General features: G+C 38.2%; 1 protein-coding gene across 2 annotated transcripts in view; it reads left to right on the plus strand.

The window, feature by feature from the left end:
• The window catches only part of LOC126262679 (WW domain-containing oxidoreductase), a 196,519-nt gene that overhangs the window by 85,535 nt on the left and 92,199 nt on the right, over positions 1-18,785 (plus strand). For both annotated transcript variants that reach the window (XM_049959455.1, XM_049959454.1), the window contains one exon: positions 18,188-18,449. In XM_049959455.1, the coding sequence (XP_049815412.1) occupies positions 18,188-18,449 (262 nt within the window). The remainder of the gene's footprint in view (positions 1-18,187; positions 18,450-18,785) is intronic.

The raw sequence follows: 18,785 nt of genomic DNA on the forward strand, positions 1-18,785 counted from the left end.
TCCTATTGACACTCTTTGTTTTCTGTCAGAGATATAGGATTTGAACCATTTTGCAGCATTTCCTGTTACACTGTAATATTCCAATTTATTTAAAAAGATTCATTTCCTGATATCAATGACCTTTCACAAAATAGGGCAGGTGTCCCCCCCCCCCCCCTATTTGTGGGTAGCAGGTTAAGCAAATGAGGTAGTGGTTACCATATGTGACAGTGTTGTGGAGAACAGGTATGCATACCATTTCTGACACAGTTTCTTATAATGTTAATGAAGTGCTCCGGAAGTGCTCTTTATAGACATCAGTACAACACCACAACATGCAGAATACACACATGATTGATGTGATACATGTTAAGTTGGCAAAAGTTCACAGTAGTTGACCCTGCCTTCTTTAACAAACTATTTAGAAGAACCTTTTCAGTGTCTGTGAGTGAATTCAAAACAAGAGAAGCAAAAATGGTTTTAAAGCAAGGGACGTTTTTCAGTTTTAGTATTCAAGGACCATATAATATGAAGGTCGTTCTGAAAGTAATGCCTCCTATTTTTTTGTGGTGACTCAGGATGTCTGCGTTATACGTTGTTGGTGTAGTGCTAATGCTTGAACCCTCCCCTTTCATTTGTAGGTGATTCCATTGTTTTGCAGTAGTTGACACCAGCAGAGGAGTATTCGAAAATGGAGTCTGATATGGACGCACGTATAAAACAGCGATGTGTGATTTAATTCCTCACTGTTGAAGAATTGTGCCAATTGAGATCCGTCAACACTTGTTAAAGGTGTACGGAGACGATGCAGTAGACATGACCAATGTGGGGCAACAGGTACAGCATTTTCAAGTTAGTGAATAGGATGTGCATGACTAGCCGTGGCCCAGTTGACCCTGCACAGTTTTCATCCCTCGCAATGAATTTCATCTTGATCAACTCATCTGTGTCGATCAGTGGATAATGACCAGAGAATTGTGTGCAAAGCTGAATATTGGCTGTAATGCCTTGGAAACAATGTTGAAACATCTTGGTTATCGCAAAGTCTGAGCAAGATGGGTCCTGTGGTTGCTTACAGAGAGCAAAAAACTCATCGAATGAAAATTTGTCAGGACCTAATGGAACAATATGAAGCCTAAGGTGACAATCTTCTGAACAGCATCCTTTCTAGAGATGAGACATGGTGTCACGACTACGAGCTGGAATCCAAAAGACAGTCCATGCCATTGCAACATGTGAATTCTCCTTCAAAGAAGAAATTCAAGACACTGTCGTCTGCAGGCAAAACGATGTGCACAGTCTTCTGGATAGCCAGGGTGTGGTTGTTTCATATGTCCTGGAGCCTGGAGAACTGTTAATTCAGCGTGCTACAAGACAACACTGACCAAGCTGGAAGTCTGAATTTCCTGGGTAAGGCCAAAGAAAAAGACTAACTTTCACCTGCCATGAACCATGGACCTTGCCGTTGGTGGGGAGGCTTGCATGCCTCAGCGATACAGATGGCCGTACCGTAGGTGCAACCACAACGGAGGGGTATCTGTTGAGAGGCCAGACAAACATGTGGTTCCTGAGGAGGGGCAGCAGCCTTTTCAGTAGTTGCAGGGGCAACAGTCTGGATGATTGACTGATCTGGCCTTGTAACATTAACCAAAACGGCCTTGCTGTGCTGGTACTGTGAACGGCTGAAAGCAAGGGGAAACTACAGCCGTAATTTTTCCCGAGGACATGCAGCTTTACTGTATGATTAAATGATGATGGCGTCCTCTTGGGTAAAATATTCCGGAGGTAAAATAGTCCCCCATTCGGATCTCCGGGTGGGGACTACTCGAGAGGACGTTGTTATCAGGAGAAAGAAAACCGGCGTTCTACGGATCGGAGCGTGGAATGTCAGATCCCTTAATCGGGCAGGTAGGTTAGAAAATTTAAAAAGGGAAATGGATAGGTTAAAGTTAGATATAGTGGGAATTAGTGAAGTTCGGTGGCAGGAGGAACAAGACTTTTGGTCAGGTGAATACAGGGTTATAAATACAAAATCAAATAGGGGTAATGCAGGAGTAGGTTTAATAATGAATAAAAAAAATAGGAGTGCGGGTTAGCTGCTACAAACAGCATAATGAACGCATTATTGTGGCCATGATAGACACAAAGCCCATGCCTACTACATTAGTACAAGTTTATATGCCAACTAGCTCTGCAGATGATGAAGAAATAGATGAAATGTATGACGAGATAAAAGAAATTATTCAGGTAGTGAAGGGAGACGAAAATTTAATAGTCATGGGTGACTGGAATTCGTCAGTAGGAAAAGGGAGAGAAGGAAACATAGTAGGTGAATATGGATTGGGGGGAAGAAATGAAAGAGGAAGCCGCCTTGTAGAATTTTGCACAGAGCATGACTTGGTTCAAGAATCATAAAAGAAGGTTGTATACCTGGAAGAATCCTGGAGATACTAAAAGGTATCAGATAGATTATATAATGGTAAGACAGAGATTTAGGAACCAGGTTTTAAATTGTAAGACATTTCCAGGGGCAGATGTGGACTCTGACCACAATCTATTGGTTATGAACTGCAGATTGAAACTGAAGAAACTGCAAAAAGGTGGGAATTTAAGGAGATGGGATCTGGATAAACTGAATGAACCAGAGGTTGTAGAGAGTTTCAGGGAGAGCATAAGGGAAGAATTGACAGGAATGGGGGAAAGAAATACAGTAGAAGAAGAATGGGTAGCTCTGAGGGATGAAGTAGTGAAGGCAGCAGACGATCAAGTAGGTAAAAAGACGAGGGCTAATATAAATCCTTGGGTAACAGAAGAAATATTGAATTTAATTGATGAAAGGAGAAAATATAAAAATGCAGTAAATGAAGCAGGCAAAAAGGAATACAAACGTCTCAAAAATGAGATTGACAGGAAGTGCAAAATGGCTAAGCAGGGATGGCTAGAGGACAAATGTAAGGATGTAGAGGCTTGTCTCACTAGGGGTAAGATAGATACTGCCTACAGGAAAATTAAAGAGACCTTTGGAGAGAAGAGAACCACTTGTATGAATATCAAGAGCTCAGATGGCAACCCAGTTCTAAGCAAAGAAGGGAAGGCAGAAAGGTGGAAGGAGTATATAGAGGGTTTATACAAGGGCGATGTACTTGAGGACAATATTATGGAAATGGAAGAGGATGTAGATGAAGATGAAATGGGAGATAAGATACTGCGTGAAGAGTTTGACAGAGCACTGAAAGACCTGAGTCGAAACAAGGCCCCGGGAGTAGACAACATTCCATTAGAACTACTGATGGCCTTGGGAGAGCCAGTCCTGACAAAACTCTACCATCTGGTGAGCAAGATGTAGGAGACAGGCGAAATACCCTCAGACTTCAAGAAGAATATAATAATTCCAATCCCAAAGAAAGCAGCTGTTGACAGATGTGAAAACTACCGAACTATCAGTTTAATAAGTCACAGCTGCAAAATACTAACGCGAATTCTTTACAGACGAATGGAAAAACTGGTAGAAGCGGACCTCGGGGAAGATCAGTTTGGATTCCGTAGAAATGTTGGAACACGTGAGGCAATACTAACCTTACGACTTATCTTAGAAGAAAGATTAAGAAAAGGCAAACCTACGTTTCTAGCATTTGTAGACTTAGAGAAAGCTTTTGACAATGTTAACAGGAATACTCTCTTTCAAATTCTGAAGGTGGCAGGGATAAAATACAAGGAGCGAAAGGCTATTTACAATTTGTACAGAAACCAGATGGCAGTTATAAGAGTCGAGGGGCATGAAAGGGAAGCAGTGGTTGGGAAGGGAGTGAGACAGGGCTGTAGCCTCTCCCCCGATGTTATTCAATCTGTATATTGAGCAAGCAGTAAAGGAAACAAAAGAAAAATTCGGAGTAGGTATTAAAATTCATGGAGAAGAAATAAAAATGTTGTGGTTCGCCGATGACATTGTAATTCTGTCAGAGACAGCAAAGGACTTGGAAGAGCAGTTGAACGGAATGGACAGTGTCTTGAAAGGAGGATATAAGATGAACATCAACAAAAGTAAAGCGAGGATAATGGAATGTACTCAAGTCGGGTGATGCTGATGGAATTAGATTAGGAAATGAGACACTTCAAGTAGTAAAGGAGTTTTGCTATTTAGGGAGTAAAATAACTGATGATGGTCGAAGTAGAGAGGATATAAAATGTAGACTGGCAATGGAAAGGGAATCGTTTCTGAAGAAGAGAAATTTGTTAACGTCGAGTATAGATTTAAGTGTCAGGAAGTCGTTTCTGAAAGTATTTGTATGGAATGTAGCCATGTATGGAAGTGAAACATGGACGATAACTAGTTTGGACAAGAAGAGAATAGAAGCTTTCGAAATGTGGTGCTACAGAAGAATGCTGAAGATAAGGTGGGTAGATCACGTAACTAATGAGGAGGTATTGAATAGGATTGGGGAGAAGTTTGTGGCACAACTTGACTAGAAGAAGGGATCGGTTGGTAGGACATGTTTTGAGGCATCAAGGGATCACAAATTTAGCATTGGAGGGCAGCGTGGAGGATAAAAATCGTAGAGGGAGACCAAGAGATGAATACACTAAGCAGATTCAGAAGGATGTAGGTTGCAGTAGGTACTGGGAGATGAAGAAGCTTGCACAGGATAGAGTAGCATGGAGAGCTGCATCAAACCAGTCTCAGGACTGAAGACCACAACAACAACATGATAAGCTGCCCCCCCCCCTCCCCTCCCCCCAGTCTTCCAACCACGCAACTCATTGCAAAATTTGGCAGGACTGTCTTATCACATCTACCGTACAGTCCTGATTTAGGGCTTTCAGACTTCCATCTCTTTGGGCCTCTGAAAGCTGGACTAGATGGTGAACATTTTCAAGAATCAGACGCTGTTGTCGAAGCTGTAAGGAAGTGGTTAGCGTCAGCTGGTTCTGATTTTTACATGCACAGCACGCAGGCTTGGGTTCATCATTGGCAAAAGTTCATAACGAATGATGGTGACTGTGAAAAAATGACAGTCTGTAACTGAAATGTTGCTCTATTTAGCTGTGCTGTTGTGATTTATGTATCTCCTATAGTTTCCATTAATGAAAATAGTAGGCTTTGATTTTGGAATGACCCTCGTAGTTGACCTGGAATTTTAATGATGAATGGCCTTTAACAACAGGCTGTAAAAGCATGCAACATCATTTATTGTGATATGAATAATTAGTTGTTGTGGCATACAAATTCTCGCGTCCGTCGGCCGTCGTAATTTAATATATATATTGTTATTGTTATTATTATTATTATTTGATTGTTGCCGACTTACGTGGTGGGCCTTAATAAAAATGATATTTCATTTAATTTTTATTTTACGATTAAATGCTTTCCTGAAGTTCTCCATTTTAGCAATATTAATCTTAAGTTATTTGTTACGTTAATGAATGTTAGACTCGCTGAATCTTAAAACATGAGCATATAAGTTGTACAATGTAATAAACTTTTCATATTAATTTCCTCGGCTAGTCAGCTCACTTTAAAGCATAAGATCTTTAGTTATTAATTAAAATTGCGGCCCACACACGCGTGAGAGTATTTTTCTTACCTCCGTTAACCATTGTATTGTAGTCAGAGTCCTGGCTCTGGGTCTCGGCTATGGTACTGAAAATAAGAATCTTAAAGCTAAGTATTTTCTGCAACGTCGGGCTGCTGTGGAGAAAAATTAATATTATGTTAATAGCGGGCGAGTTTTCCGCTTCCGCTAATTTTTCATAAGTTAATATCGCCACGTAATGGCGTCGTTGGCTGCATCGGCCGCTGCGATTGTTGAACTGTAAATTACTTGAATGCAGGTTAATTCAAGGAAGGCGGACATGAAATCGGGATCACCTCTTACAAATTAAAAGTGCACAATAATATTAAATCAGTATATTATATGCTTAACTCATACAAATATGCTTACATTTGCCAGCACTCGCAAGATATCCCTCTATACACATTCAAGACAAAAGAGGAAGTCAAGACGACTAAAAAAAAAATTAACAAGAGAGCGTATCTTGTCGTCTCTTTAGATCATTTTGTCATAAATTATTTCTTTGCATTTGAAACTTGGCAGAGAGATTATTACTTTACGGCTACATGATAAAAATGTATTATTCAATTTATAAATACTGTTTTTTAAGTATTTTCGTAATATAGCACTGGGGACGCTATAAAATGTAGTGTAGAATGACAATTTTTTAAGTTTTCATACTAACTTTACTTAATAAGACCTGTTCAAGCACACTGTATTAACACAGTTTCCAGATTAAATCAACTTCATGGCACCAATTACATTCAAACATGTTCAAATGTGAATGAATCCTATTCTGTTCTATTTTATTCTAAGTTTGAAAGCAAACTGAGGAAGATTATTCTAGAGAGCTACTGTGCCTTGATAGTGGCATTGTTTAGGCTAGGAAGAGTGTCCACAAGTTTCTTTAGGTATGCCATTTCTGGCTGAAGCCACCCTCTGATAATTAGATCCGGCAGAGGTGCCAAATTAGAGGAATATTGGCTGCTATCTTTCACCCATCATTCTAAATGGTTCCAGGAATTTTCTGTGGGATTATCATCAGGCGATTTAGCAACCCAGTCGAGGTATGATAGAGTGCTTGAGTGTTCATGAAACTGAGATCATATCTGTGCAGCCATTGAACACAGCTCTTGTAATCTAAGGAGAGGAAGTACACACAGCATACTCATCATGAAGCTGTAAAATAAAGGGCAACGCTTAGACACTGAGACTGTCGAAAAAAACATTCCAGTTGATGTTCGCTGTAATCTGAATCAGTGAGCTCAAATTGTGGTATGAAAAACATCCCCAAAATAACACATACTATTCCTCTGGTCTGCATTATACACTCCACACATTATCAGTTAAATGGCACTGGTGCACTTGACACTTTGCATAATTTGAAAAGAGGCAATATTGTGATTTGTCGTGCCACACTACACTCCTCCAATTAGCTGCTGTTCAGTTTTCATGTTGAAGAAACTTGTGGACAATCTTCCATGCCTGAACGAGGCCACTATCGAGGAAAGTTTATGAATAATTATTCTTCTATTGAACAGTAATTTTCCAGAAGAATCATTCTCTGTTTGCTCTCAAATTTAGAATATAATATAATGGAAAAGGATTTATTCACCTCTGAATTGAAGACATGCAGCTCTATGTGCTACTCTGAGTAACGCCTCTTGTGTTCCCTTCACAATGTATGTTCAGAAACTGGTCAAGGTAGACCCTTACGCACTGACAGGGGGGGGGGGGGGGGGGGGAAGGTCATTGAGAAGACATGACACTTGTCACCAGTCTCTTTATTACCACTATTCTTACACTGTATTACATGGCTGCAAGTGGTACCCCATTCCTTGTAGGCAGAATCAACTGCCCACATTGGTACACTAATAAATCAGGTGACTTTATTCACTGTATAGTCATGGGCACCTCTATACATGATAGCTCATTTCTGTAATTATGTCACATCCCCACATTATCACCTCTTGTAGCACTGATTCCATGCAGCCAACTGTCACTTACATGCCACTTCAGTGTCATGACATACACAGCAGTGTAGGGTCTCATCACTTTCGGGCACCAGTTCTAAGCCATCTACAGTGCTCCAAAACTACCAATTCCTTTTTAAGGTGCTAACTAATATTTTTCTCATGAGCTTGCTTACAGGTGTTATTAAATTTAAGTATTTGTTACTGTTCTATAAATACATCTGTACTCACATAGTTAGCTGTAGGCATTACCACACTTTTTGTGGTATTCAGAGAGGCACAATCCCAGATAGAATCTGTCCCATGGATTAATGAGGGCCAGTCTGCCAGTGAGCCTAGATGTGGTTTTAAGAGAGTTTCCCCACACCTAACTAGGTGAACACCAGGCTGGTACCTATATCCCACCTCTGTTAAGCAATTTGCAAACATTTCAAATTGAAAAACATTCTTGCACTTTCACATGGAATAATACTAGATGAAGATAGATGGCATATACGAATTTCATTATTTGGGGGGAGGGGGGCGAGGTTTACTACTGGAGGGGAATGTGTAGCCATTCTCTGCTACTAACAATGCCAAATCCAGAATAACATGCTGGCCCCATGAAGACAGGGGATATGGCCAGGAAAAAGCAGTAGTAGTTCTATAAATAATTTGTAAAGCAAATAATTCCATTTCGTTGCAGTACATCATATTAATGACCCACTGGGAATATTAGTGAACTCAACAAAACTATTGACTATAGAGTATAGAGCCAGTGGACTACTAAGTTACATACATCAACAGTAGTGCACTATGCCTCATGAAATACACATCCAAGCAACAGAATTTTTTTCACCAGTGGCAAGTGTCAGATACTCACAGCCCTGCCTTAGTGAGTCAACACATGCAGACAGAAATGGGGACAGTAGTTCCCAAGCTATCTGAGACCATTACTCTTGAGTCTTACCACATATTAGCTAAACCTCACCACCTTGTCAACAAACAGTTGATACTGCTTAGCTGTGACCAACACATCGCGATTGCTACCTACAATTCCGTCTCAGAAAAAAAAAAAACCAGCGATCCAAGTCGAGGGTAGACATGAATAGACACTTGTTACAAAATGCACTTCCTATGCATCTCTCCTCTCCCTAGCAACAATTACTTCACCAACACTGTGCACCCTAATTTAAAATCAACCAATCAAAATGTGAGCACCATATTTATAATGATTTGATGCTGGACCTCTTACTTCTAAACTGACAGAAACTAGAAGACTTAAAGATGCTAATGCTAATGCTTTGTGTCTAATCACTGCCAATAATAATAATAATAATAATAATAATAATAATAATAATCCCCGTGGAGGCCCGGGAAAAGAATAGGCCTCCGGTATGTTCTGCCAGTCGTAAAAGGCGATGAAAAGAACAAACCACTAATAGGGCTAACCCTCCTTTTAGTGTGATTAGTTGGTTCAGGACAGAACTAAAGAAGCCTCGGACAAGCGCCGTCATGGTCGGGGACGACGCTTGAACCCTATGCCCGCCCACAATGGTAACGACACTGCTAGCTTACTGGAAAATGATTTAAATCCAAATAGAGGTGTTTTGCAGGATATGCTTCCTGCAACCACCCTAGAAGGAAAACAAAGACAGAGGATGAGATGGTCAGATGAAGTTAATCGACACCTCATGTTCTGTTATTACCAAGCAACAAACCTAGGAACCAACACAACTGGATACAGATCACAAGTATACACAACATTTATTACCAGATACCCAGAATTAAAATTTTTAACAGAACAACGACTAGCTGATCAGATCTGTGTAATAATCAAAAATAACAGGATACCCCATTCAGAATTAGAAAACATCAAACAACAAGTACAACAAATACTGGAACAAAATAATGTGCAATCAGAAGAAGAAGAAAATACAGTAATGGACTCAAACATCCCAGAGCAAACAAACAAAGAACAACACGCACCAATTAAACAATCAGAGGAAAACGAAATCTTAAGACAGCCACCAGAACAAGCACAAATAGAACACGAAGTGACACAGATGTTAGATATAGAAGAAAAATTTCAGCTAACATATATAGAATACAAAGACACAAATACAGACATTAGACCATTCTTGCATAGACCACCAAATAACCCACAAGTCGAAACAACAATAAAAACTATCAACACAATCATACACAACAAAATAAATGCAAACACAACTATGGAAGAGTTACAACTACTGATTTATATAGGAGCACTCACTACACTAAATATACACACTAGGCAGAGATCAGAACCAACCAACACACAGAAGAAACCCACAAAACCAGCATGGCAACACAGGCTACAGATCAAAATAGAAAAACTGAGAAAAGACATCGGACAGCTAACACAGTTTATAAGAAATGAAATCTCGGGAAAAAAAAAAAACGAAAAAGGTTAGGTAAAATCTCACAACAAGAAGCGACAGAGCAATTAGACGAAAAGAAGCAGAAATTACAAGCATTAGCCAAACGACTCAGAAGATACAAAAAAAGTGAAAATAGAAGGAAACAAAACCAAACATTCAACACAAACCAAAAGAAATTTTACCAGACAATAGATAACACACACATTAAAATAAACAATCCACCAAACATAACAGACATGGAACACTTCTGGAGCAACATATGGTCAAACCCGGTACAACATAACAGGCATGCACGGTGGATACAAGCAGAAACAGACACATACAAGATGATACCACAAATGCCTGAAGTGACAATTTTGCAACATGAAGTCACCCAAGCTATTAATTCTACTCACAATTGGAAAGCCCCTGGAAATGATAAAATAGCAAATTTCTGGTTAAAGAAGTTCACCTCAACACATTCACATCTAACTAAATTATTTAACAGTTACATTGCAGACCCATACACATTCCCTGATACACTTACACATGGAATAACTTATCTGAAACCTAAAGATCAAGCAGACACAGCGAACCCAGCTAAATATCGCCCCATAACATGCCTACCAACAATATACAAAATATTAACTTCAGTCATTAAACAGAAATTAATGACACATACAACACAGAACAAAATTATAAATGAAGAACAAAAAGGCTGTTGCAAAGGAGCACGAGGATGTAAAGAGCAACTGATAATAGATGCAGAGGTGACATATCGAGCTAAAACTAAACAAAGGTCGCTACACTACGCATACATTGATTACCAAAAAGCTTTTGATAGTGTACCCCACTCATGGTTACTACAAATATTGGAAATATACAAAGTAGATCCTAAATTGATACAGTTCCTAAACATAGTAATGAAAAATTGGAAAACCACACTTAATATCCAAACAAATTCAAATAATATCACATCACAGCCAATACAGATTAAGCGTGGAATATACCAAGGAGACTCATTAAGTCCTTTCTGGTTCTGCCTTGCTCTGAACCCACTATCCAACATGCTAAATAATACAAATTATGGATACAATATTACTGGAACATACCCACACAAAATCACACATTTGCTATACATGGATGATCTAAAACTACTGGCAGCAACAAATCAACAACTCAACCAATTACTAAAGATAACAGAAGTATTCAGCAATGATATAAGTATGGCTTTTGGAACAGACAAATGTAAGAAAAATAGCATAGTCAAGGGAAAACACACTAAACAAGAAGATTACATATTGGATAACCACAGCGACTGCATAGAAGTGATGGAAAAAATGGATGCCTGTAAATATCTAGGATACAGACAAAAAATAGGAATAGATAATACAAATATTAAAGAAGAACTAAAAGAAAAATATAGACAAAGACTAACAAAAATACTGAAAACAGAATTGACAGCAAGAAACAAGACAAAAGCTATAAATACTTATGCCATACCAATATTGACCTACTCATTTGGAGTAGTGAAATGGAGTAACACAGACCTAGAAGCACTCAATACACTTACATGATCACAATGCCACAAATATAGAATACATCACATACATTCAGCAACAGAAAGATTCACATTAAGCAGAAAGGAAGGAGGAAGGGGATTTATCGACATAAAAAACCTACATTATGGACAGGTAGACAGTTTAAGAAAATTCTTTATAGAACGAGCAGAAACTAGCAAAATACACAAAGCAATCACTCATATAAATACATCGGCTACACCACTGCAATTTTATAACCACTTCTACAACCCTTTAGATCACATAACATCAACAGATACGAAGAAAGTAAATTGGAAAAAGAAAACACTACATGGCAAGCACCCGTATCATCTAACACAGCCACACATCGATCAAGACGCATCCAACACATGGCTAAGAAAAGGCAATATATACAGTGAGACAGAAGGATTCATGATTGCAATACAGGATCAAACAATAAACACCAGGTATTACAGCAAGCATATTATTAAAGATCCCAATACCACAACAGATAAATGCAGACTTTGTAAACAACAAATAGAAACAGTAGATCACATCACAAGCGGATGTACAATACTAGCAAATACAGAATACCCCAGAAGACATGACAATGTCGCAAAAATAATACATCAACAGCTTGCCTTACAACATAAACGTTTAAAACAACAAGTTCCTACATACAAGTATGCACCACAAAATGTACTGGAGAATGATGAATACAAATTATACTGGAACAGAACCATTATAACAGATAAAACAACGCCACATAACAAACCTGACATCATACTCACCAATAAAAAGAAGAAATTAACACAACTAATCGAAATATCCATACCCAATACAACAAATATACAAAAGAAAACAGGAGAAAAAATTGAAAAATAAATCCAACTGGCTGAGGAAGTCAAAGACATGTGGCATCAGGATAAAGTTGACATCATACCAATTATACTATCAACTACAGGAGTCATACCACACAATATCCACCAGTACATCAATGCAATACAGCTACATCCAAACATATATATACAACTACAGAAATCCGTAATTATTGATACATGTTCAAGTACCCGAAAGTTCCTAAATGCAATATAACACATACCGTACAGTTAATAGGAAGTGACGCTTGATCAAGGTCCGCGTCACTTTCCATTCTTAACCAGACGTAACGTCTGAGAAAGTAAAGAAATAATAATAATAATGGGTCCAGGGTGGGGTTTATCAGCCCCATCTGGCGTGTCCCCAGGAGGCGGATAGGGAAATATTTGGCAGATATGCAGGGTAGGTTGGAAATCAAATACCACCCGCAGGCCAAAATGATAACCAAAGTCCATGCTGCTTGTGACTTGGAGCAGTATAATCAGTGTGTTCACCAGGAGGTATGGATGTAAACATGCTCCAGGAACTCACAATCTGTGGTTCTACACCACTAGCAGAAGGTAGAAAATCCATGACAAGCAAACATGACCCGTAAAGTGAAGACAGAATTATGCCAGGTGGGCAAACCACACACTCCAAAGTGGCAACCAAGCATTTGGATGCTGGGGAGCTTAGGCTTACATGGCAGAGCAAGTTGGTGTGTTCTTGTAAACTTCCACAAAAAGCGCATACTCAGATTGGCAGTTTCTGCATTCACTCATTTGAGCAGGAAAACTACACAATCTCACTACAGAACTCACAAAACAGAAAATCCAAATTCTAGCCCTTCAAGAAACACACTTCAAAGATTGAGAAAAGATTGACTACCATAATAACAGAATCTTAAAAAGTGGAACAAACAAGAAAATTGGCAAAGGACCAGTACTGTTTGGCATTGCCTTCATTATAGACAAAAAAAGTTCTGAATTCAGTAAAAGAAGTGAAACCCATTAATAAGTGACTTATGACCTTAAGAATCAAACACACAAACAAAAACTACATCTTTATTCACATGCATGTACCAGCAAATGGTAACAATAAAAGAGAGCTCAAAAAACCAGAAAGATTCTGGGAAGAACTTGAAACAGAGTTGGCCAAAATTCCAAAAGATGATACGAAAATCTATTCAGTGATTTTAACGCCAAAATTGACAGGGAATGCAAATATACAAGAGAACAATGGGAGACTATCCTCCACCCAAGTTCACCAGTAAGAATGGCACATGACTCGGTGAGTTATGCCAACAAAATAGCCTAAAAATTAGGTCAACGTCACTTTGCAAAAAGCCCAAAAAAAAAAAAAAAAAAAACCAAAAGACATGGCGATCACCCATCCATCATTTACAAGAATTTCTGATTGATCATGTGGCTACATCATGTGACTATCAAAAAGAAATTCATGATGTGCAAGTATGCAAAGGTACAAACATCAATTCGGATCATTATTTAACCAAAATCAAAATTAAATTCACATCTGAAAGAAAATTCAACAAGAAAAATCTGGTGATCCCAAAATTTGTTCTACTAAAGCTCTAAAATAAAAGAAAATGGAAAGAACATGCAGAAGACTGGGAGAAATTTGAAACTGAAATCATAAAAACTGCAAAAGATCTGCTTCCTCTTCACAAAATCCAAAATATCCTTGGTGGGATCAAAAATGTGAGAACCCACTACAAGAAAGAAAAAAGGCATTTCAGAATTGCAAATGCAGAAGAAACACAGGAGAAATTGCTCAGAGTTCACAAACAAACGTCCAAGATTTTAAGACAAAATAAACAGAAATATGTGAAAGACCATCTGGAGTCAACCAAAGACAACTTCAAAAGTTACAACACACAACTTCTACAAGACTTTTGTCTCTATTTTCAAAAACAAGATGGTAAATTAACCCTTGACAAAAAAAAAGTTGCCAAGAACTAACCATATATTTTTCACAGCTTTTAAATTGCCTGAAACCCAAAGAGAGATGCCTGAAAATACAGCCAGGAGTCCCAATGGAAAGTTCATCACCACTAACACAAGAAGTAATTCCTTACACTTCAAAAAACTGGAAAACAACAGAGCATCATGGGATTGTGGAATTGTAGCTGAACTCTTGAAAAAGCTAGGTGCAAACTCACTCAAATAATCTGAAACATTTGGCAAACGGGAAAAAATCCCTCTTGACTGGAAGATTGTTCTAAGCCATCCACCACAATTAAAAAAAAAAAAAGGCAACAAATCATATATAAGCAACTATAGAGTGATCTCTCCTCTTACCAGTCACGTACAAAACTTTATCAACTTGTCTCTTCACAGGAGCATAAAAGTGATTAGAACCCATATTAGCAGAATATCAAGCTGGATCCAGACCACAGAGATCATGCCCAGAACAAGTTTTTAATGACAAAACCATACTCAAAATGCGAGCTCGTGGACAAAAACCTCTGGTACACACACATGTACATTACAAAAACGTATTCTGCTTGATAGCCAGGCCCTCATGATTCCAAATTTTAGAAGGTGGGGGACTAGATATGAAAACACAATGTCTCATAAAATAAACACTGAATGGCATGAAATCCAAAGTAAAATTTATGAGGGAGATGTCAGAAACCTTTGACATTCGTACAGGTGAGAGACAAGGAGATGGACTCTGTCCTGTTCTCTTCAGCATTGTCTTGGACAAGGATATTGAAGAATGGAAGAAAGAACTCAAGAAACATGGGTTTTGGAAGCCAATTCTACTGGGCTTCCTCCAAACACAACCTCTACATAATATACCTCATATTTGTAGACAACTTGGCAATAATTACAGAGTACAAAGAGCTTGCCGTGAATCGTCTTGAGATACTTGCAGAAAAAATAAGATTTCAAATCACATTCAAGAAAACTGGATTCTTATGTTTAAAGACAGAAATTGTGAGCCTGAAAACAAAATGCAGTAATGTCAACAGGGTTGTGTGCTCTAAATACCTCAGAGAATTCGTGAAACTGACAGGTCTTGAAAAAATCTCACAGCAAAATCACCTCCAAATAGGAGAAAGATTAATCTAAAACCTCTGCATAAAAATATCCATGTCAAGACATTCGGCACTACAAGACAGTTATAAAACCAACGGTTCTCTATGCAAGCGAATCACTGACACTTGATAGCAAGCAAATCACTGACACTTGATAGAAAACTTGAATGTGAAGAAATCAAAGAAGCAGAGAGAAAGATTATTCGGAAAATGTTAGGAGCGTGACATTCCCAAGACGGTTACAGGCTACAATCAGTCGAATTAACAGAAAAATTTTCAAACATCAAAATTGACATTAAAAAATGCAAATGAAGCTCTTTGGACATCCCAACACCTACCAGAAAAGCGATTGACAAAAAGATAATAGACTATGTACCATCACTTAAGAACGCAACACCTTGGCTGAACGAAATTTGAAAGAACCTCAAAAATGCAGATATGACACCAACTGGCATTTTAGATACACACACCTTCAGACACAAAGCAAACAAATGGGAAATTGGGTCAGAGCAAACAAAACAAAAGCAGTACAGACCAAAGTGGTCAGAAGAACATAAACAAGCCTTCTCGGAAAGCATGTTGGAAGAACAAGAACCTAAAGAAAAGTTGACAGATTTATTTGCTTAATGTCTTCCATTTATTGAAAGAATTTGCTGCTGCTGCTGCTGCTGCTGCTGATGATGATGATGATAATAATGCTGTCCATTAGTTTGTGAATCTGTTGCAAAGTGCATAATGAAGCAATTTGTGGTCCATTGTGGGAACTACCTACAACTCAGAGAAGATAATTTTGTTAAGATGTTTAAACATATGAGATGTATATATTCTAATTTTACTGTCGTAGATGCACGATACAAAGTACTGTAAAGTATGTCTGTCCTGTATGGACTATATGAGGAACCAGGTATTCATACATCCATTTCACAAGCTGCAACCTTCACTACATTGTGTCATGCATTACATTAGTTTTTGGAAAAAAGGTAATTATTGGCAACTTATGTAATCAGTATTACACTCTTATGAAATAGTGATAATAGTACAGATATTGTAAAAATAATCAAAATTCTTGACCGAAACATAATTGAACCCATCTGTTTCTACTCCTCAGAAAATTACATTTTACCCCATGGGGGTAATTAACCACACATTGAGAAACACTGTACTGTACCCTTATTAGTATATAATACTCCATAGGACTATGCTGGTTTTGTGTCTTCACTAACAGAAGGTATTCCTTTATTTTTCATTGCCATATCCATTCAGTTCTTGCCAACTGAATGTATATGAACTATTCAACAGTATGTATTTCCCATTTTGCACCATCCTATTTGGGGTGTATTTTTCCCTCTTCTCCTGCTGATGTATATTTTGTAGGGTTTGTGGTGGGTTTTATATCAGCACTAGTGGGAAGTTGCATCCCTGGCCGATATAACTGGGCAATATTTTGCCAACCCTAATACACCACCAGATGAAAGTAGTATTACCTTTATCCTCTCTTCTTAGAGTAGTGTTTGGTGGTCCCAATCCTTCCGTGCCACCTCCCTGTCGATCCAACTGCAGTTAAGATTCCTGGAATGCTTCCGCAAGTTCTCTCAACTGCACTACTAAATAAATAGCTACAATTCCCACAAACGGGGTATATTTTGCCCAACATTTTCATTATTTCTTTTAACTACACAACAAACAATTGCTACGGTAATACCACCCTCTTGAGTACATTGAAAAACATCTGTACGTGCATACTTTAGGACCTGTGAGAGCAAACAAAACACAGATAAAAAACCACTGCTGTTCAAATGTTCATTATGCCCTTGTTGGTGCATCATTTACTCCATGGCTCTCGTATGCAGGCACTTGCTGCATCATGGCCCAAATGACTCCCAGACGACTAGTGGTTGCAATACCATTTTTACTGGTCCCCCTCTCACCGGCTCCACCACTGCTCCACATTCACTGCATACAAGAAAGGAAAACACACAGTTTCCCTTTCCCACTACATTTATCCTTATTCAACTTACTCACGAACATCTCTTGTCGACGGCTTCCCAGTGGTGTGTTGGGATGTTTACAAATATCCCAAAACACTACATATTCTGGCCTTCTATTGAAATAATCTGACATAAGTATATCTGATATCAGATATATCATTTTAAGATTTTGTTAAGGAAGAGCAAGGGACAGAAAGAGCATATATAGTACAAATTTCAGATGCTGTGGTTCAGAGCTGAAGAAATGTTTTAACTGAGTAAAAGCTATTGTCATTAAGAAACAACTTTAAAGAAAACTTTGTTTTTTTTATTTTATATGATTATAAAGGCTACTGAATAATGTGATGTGTGAAACATTTTTCTGATACAATTCTGTTCAGGACTGAGTCATGTGTTGGTTCTTTCGTTGTTGCTGTGACCTTGTTTCATTCTTTGCAATTTCCCCATGCTGTTCAAAAGATGGTCATTGCAACAGCACAGAGTATTAAAAGCTGGGGACAAAACTCATTATTTTTAATTGGATGATTTATGGTCTGTGAAGTTCTAATTTCTCCAAGTTACAAGTAGCAGTAACAGTATTTCCATGTATCTTAATGTGCTGATGGTGAATTTTCCCAGAGAATTATTCAATATATAAGTAATGGTCACAAAATGTCTATCTAGTGATTAAAAATTAAGTACAATATATTTTTATTTTTGTGTGATAAGTGCCATCTTTAGTTAGTTTCATCTCCTCATTCCATTATTTTAAAGCTTTGTAGTTTCGGCTATGTCCAGTTGTATGAATTTTTCAATGTGTTAAGTACTCATTTGTCTTAATCCACTTTAAGACAGAAACTGATATGAAGTTTCTTTTGCAGGTCTTCGGATTTGTGTCTCAACAATATTTCGCAGAGTAAATTGTCTCCCAGTTCGGGAAGTCATTATTGGTCTTTGATGGCTTATAATCATTCCAAACTCTGTAACATTCTGTTTGCCAATGAACTGGCCCGCAGATGCTTAGATAAGGGAGTATGTGTGAATTCTTTGCATCCTGGAAACTTAGTGAGCTCAGATTTACCTCGACACTGGTGGTTTTATCGACTTCTGTTCACCTTAGTCAGGCCATTTACAAAATCATTGGTGAGTATTATTCAAAATCATTGTGTCACAGTAGCAGATTTCTTTAACATCACAGAATTTGATAAACTCAAAACAGATAAAAACATTTTTATGATGAAACTTATCGTAATGTACATTGATGAGCCGAAACATTATGACCTCCTGCTTATTAGGGTGTTAGTCCACCTTTGGGATGTAATACACCAGCAGTTATGTGTGACATGGATTCAAAAAGTCCTTGGCAGGTTTCCAGACATATGCGACACCAGGTGTCTATGCACAGGTCACACAATTCACGTAAATGGTGAGCCTCTCTTTTGTGGGTGCAGAGCTGCCACCTGAAAGCATACCAGATCT

The sequence above is a fragment of the Schistocerca nitens genome, chromosome 6 (genome assembly GCF_023898315.1).
Source record: "Schistocerca nitens isolate TAMUIC-IGC-003100 chromosome 6, iqSchNite1.1, whole genome shotgun sequence".
Lineage (NCBI taxonomy): Eukaryota > Metazoa > Arthropoda > Insecta > Orthoptera > Acrididae > Schistocerca > Schistocerca nitens.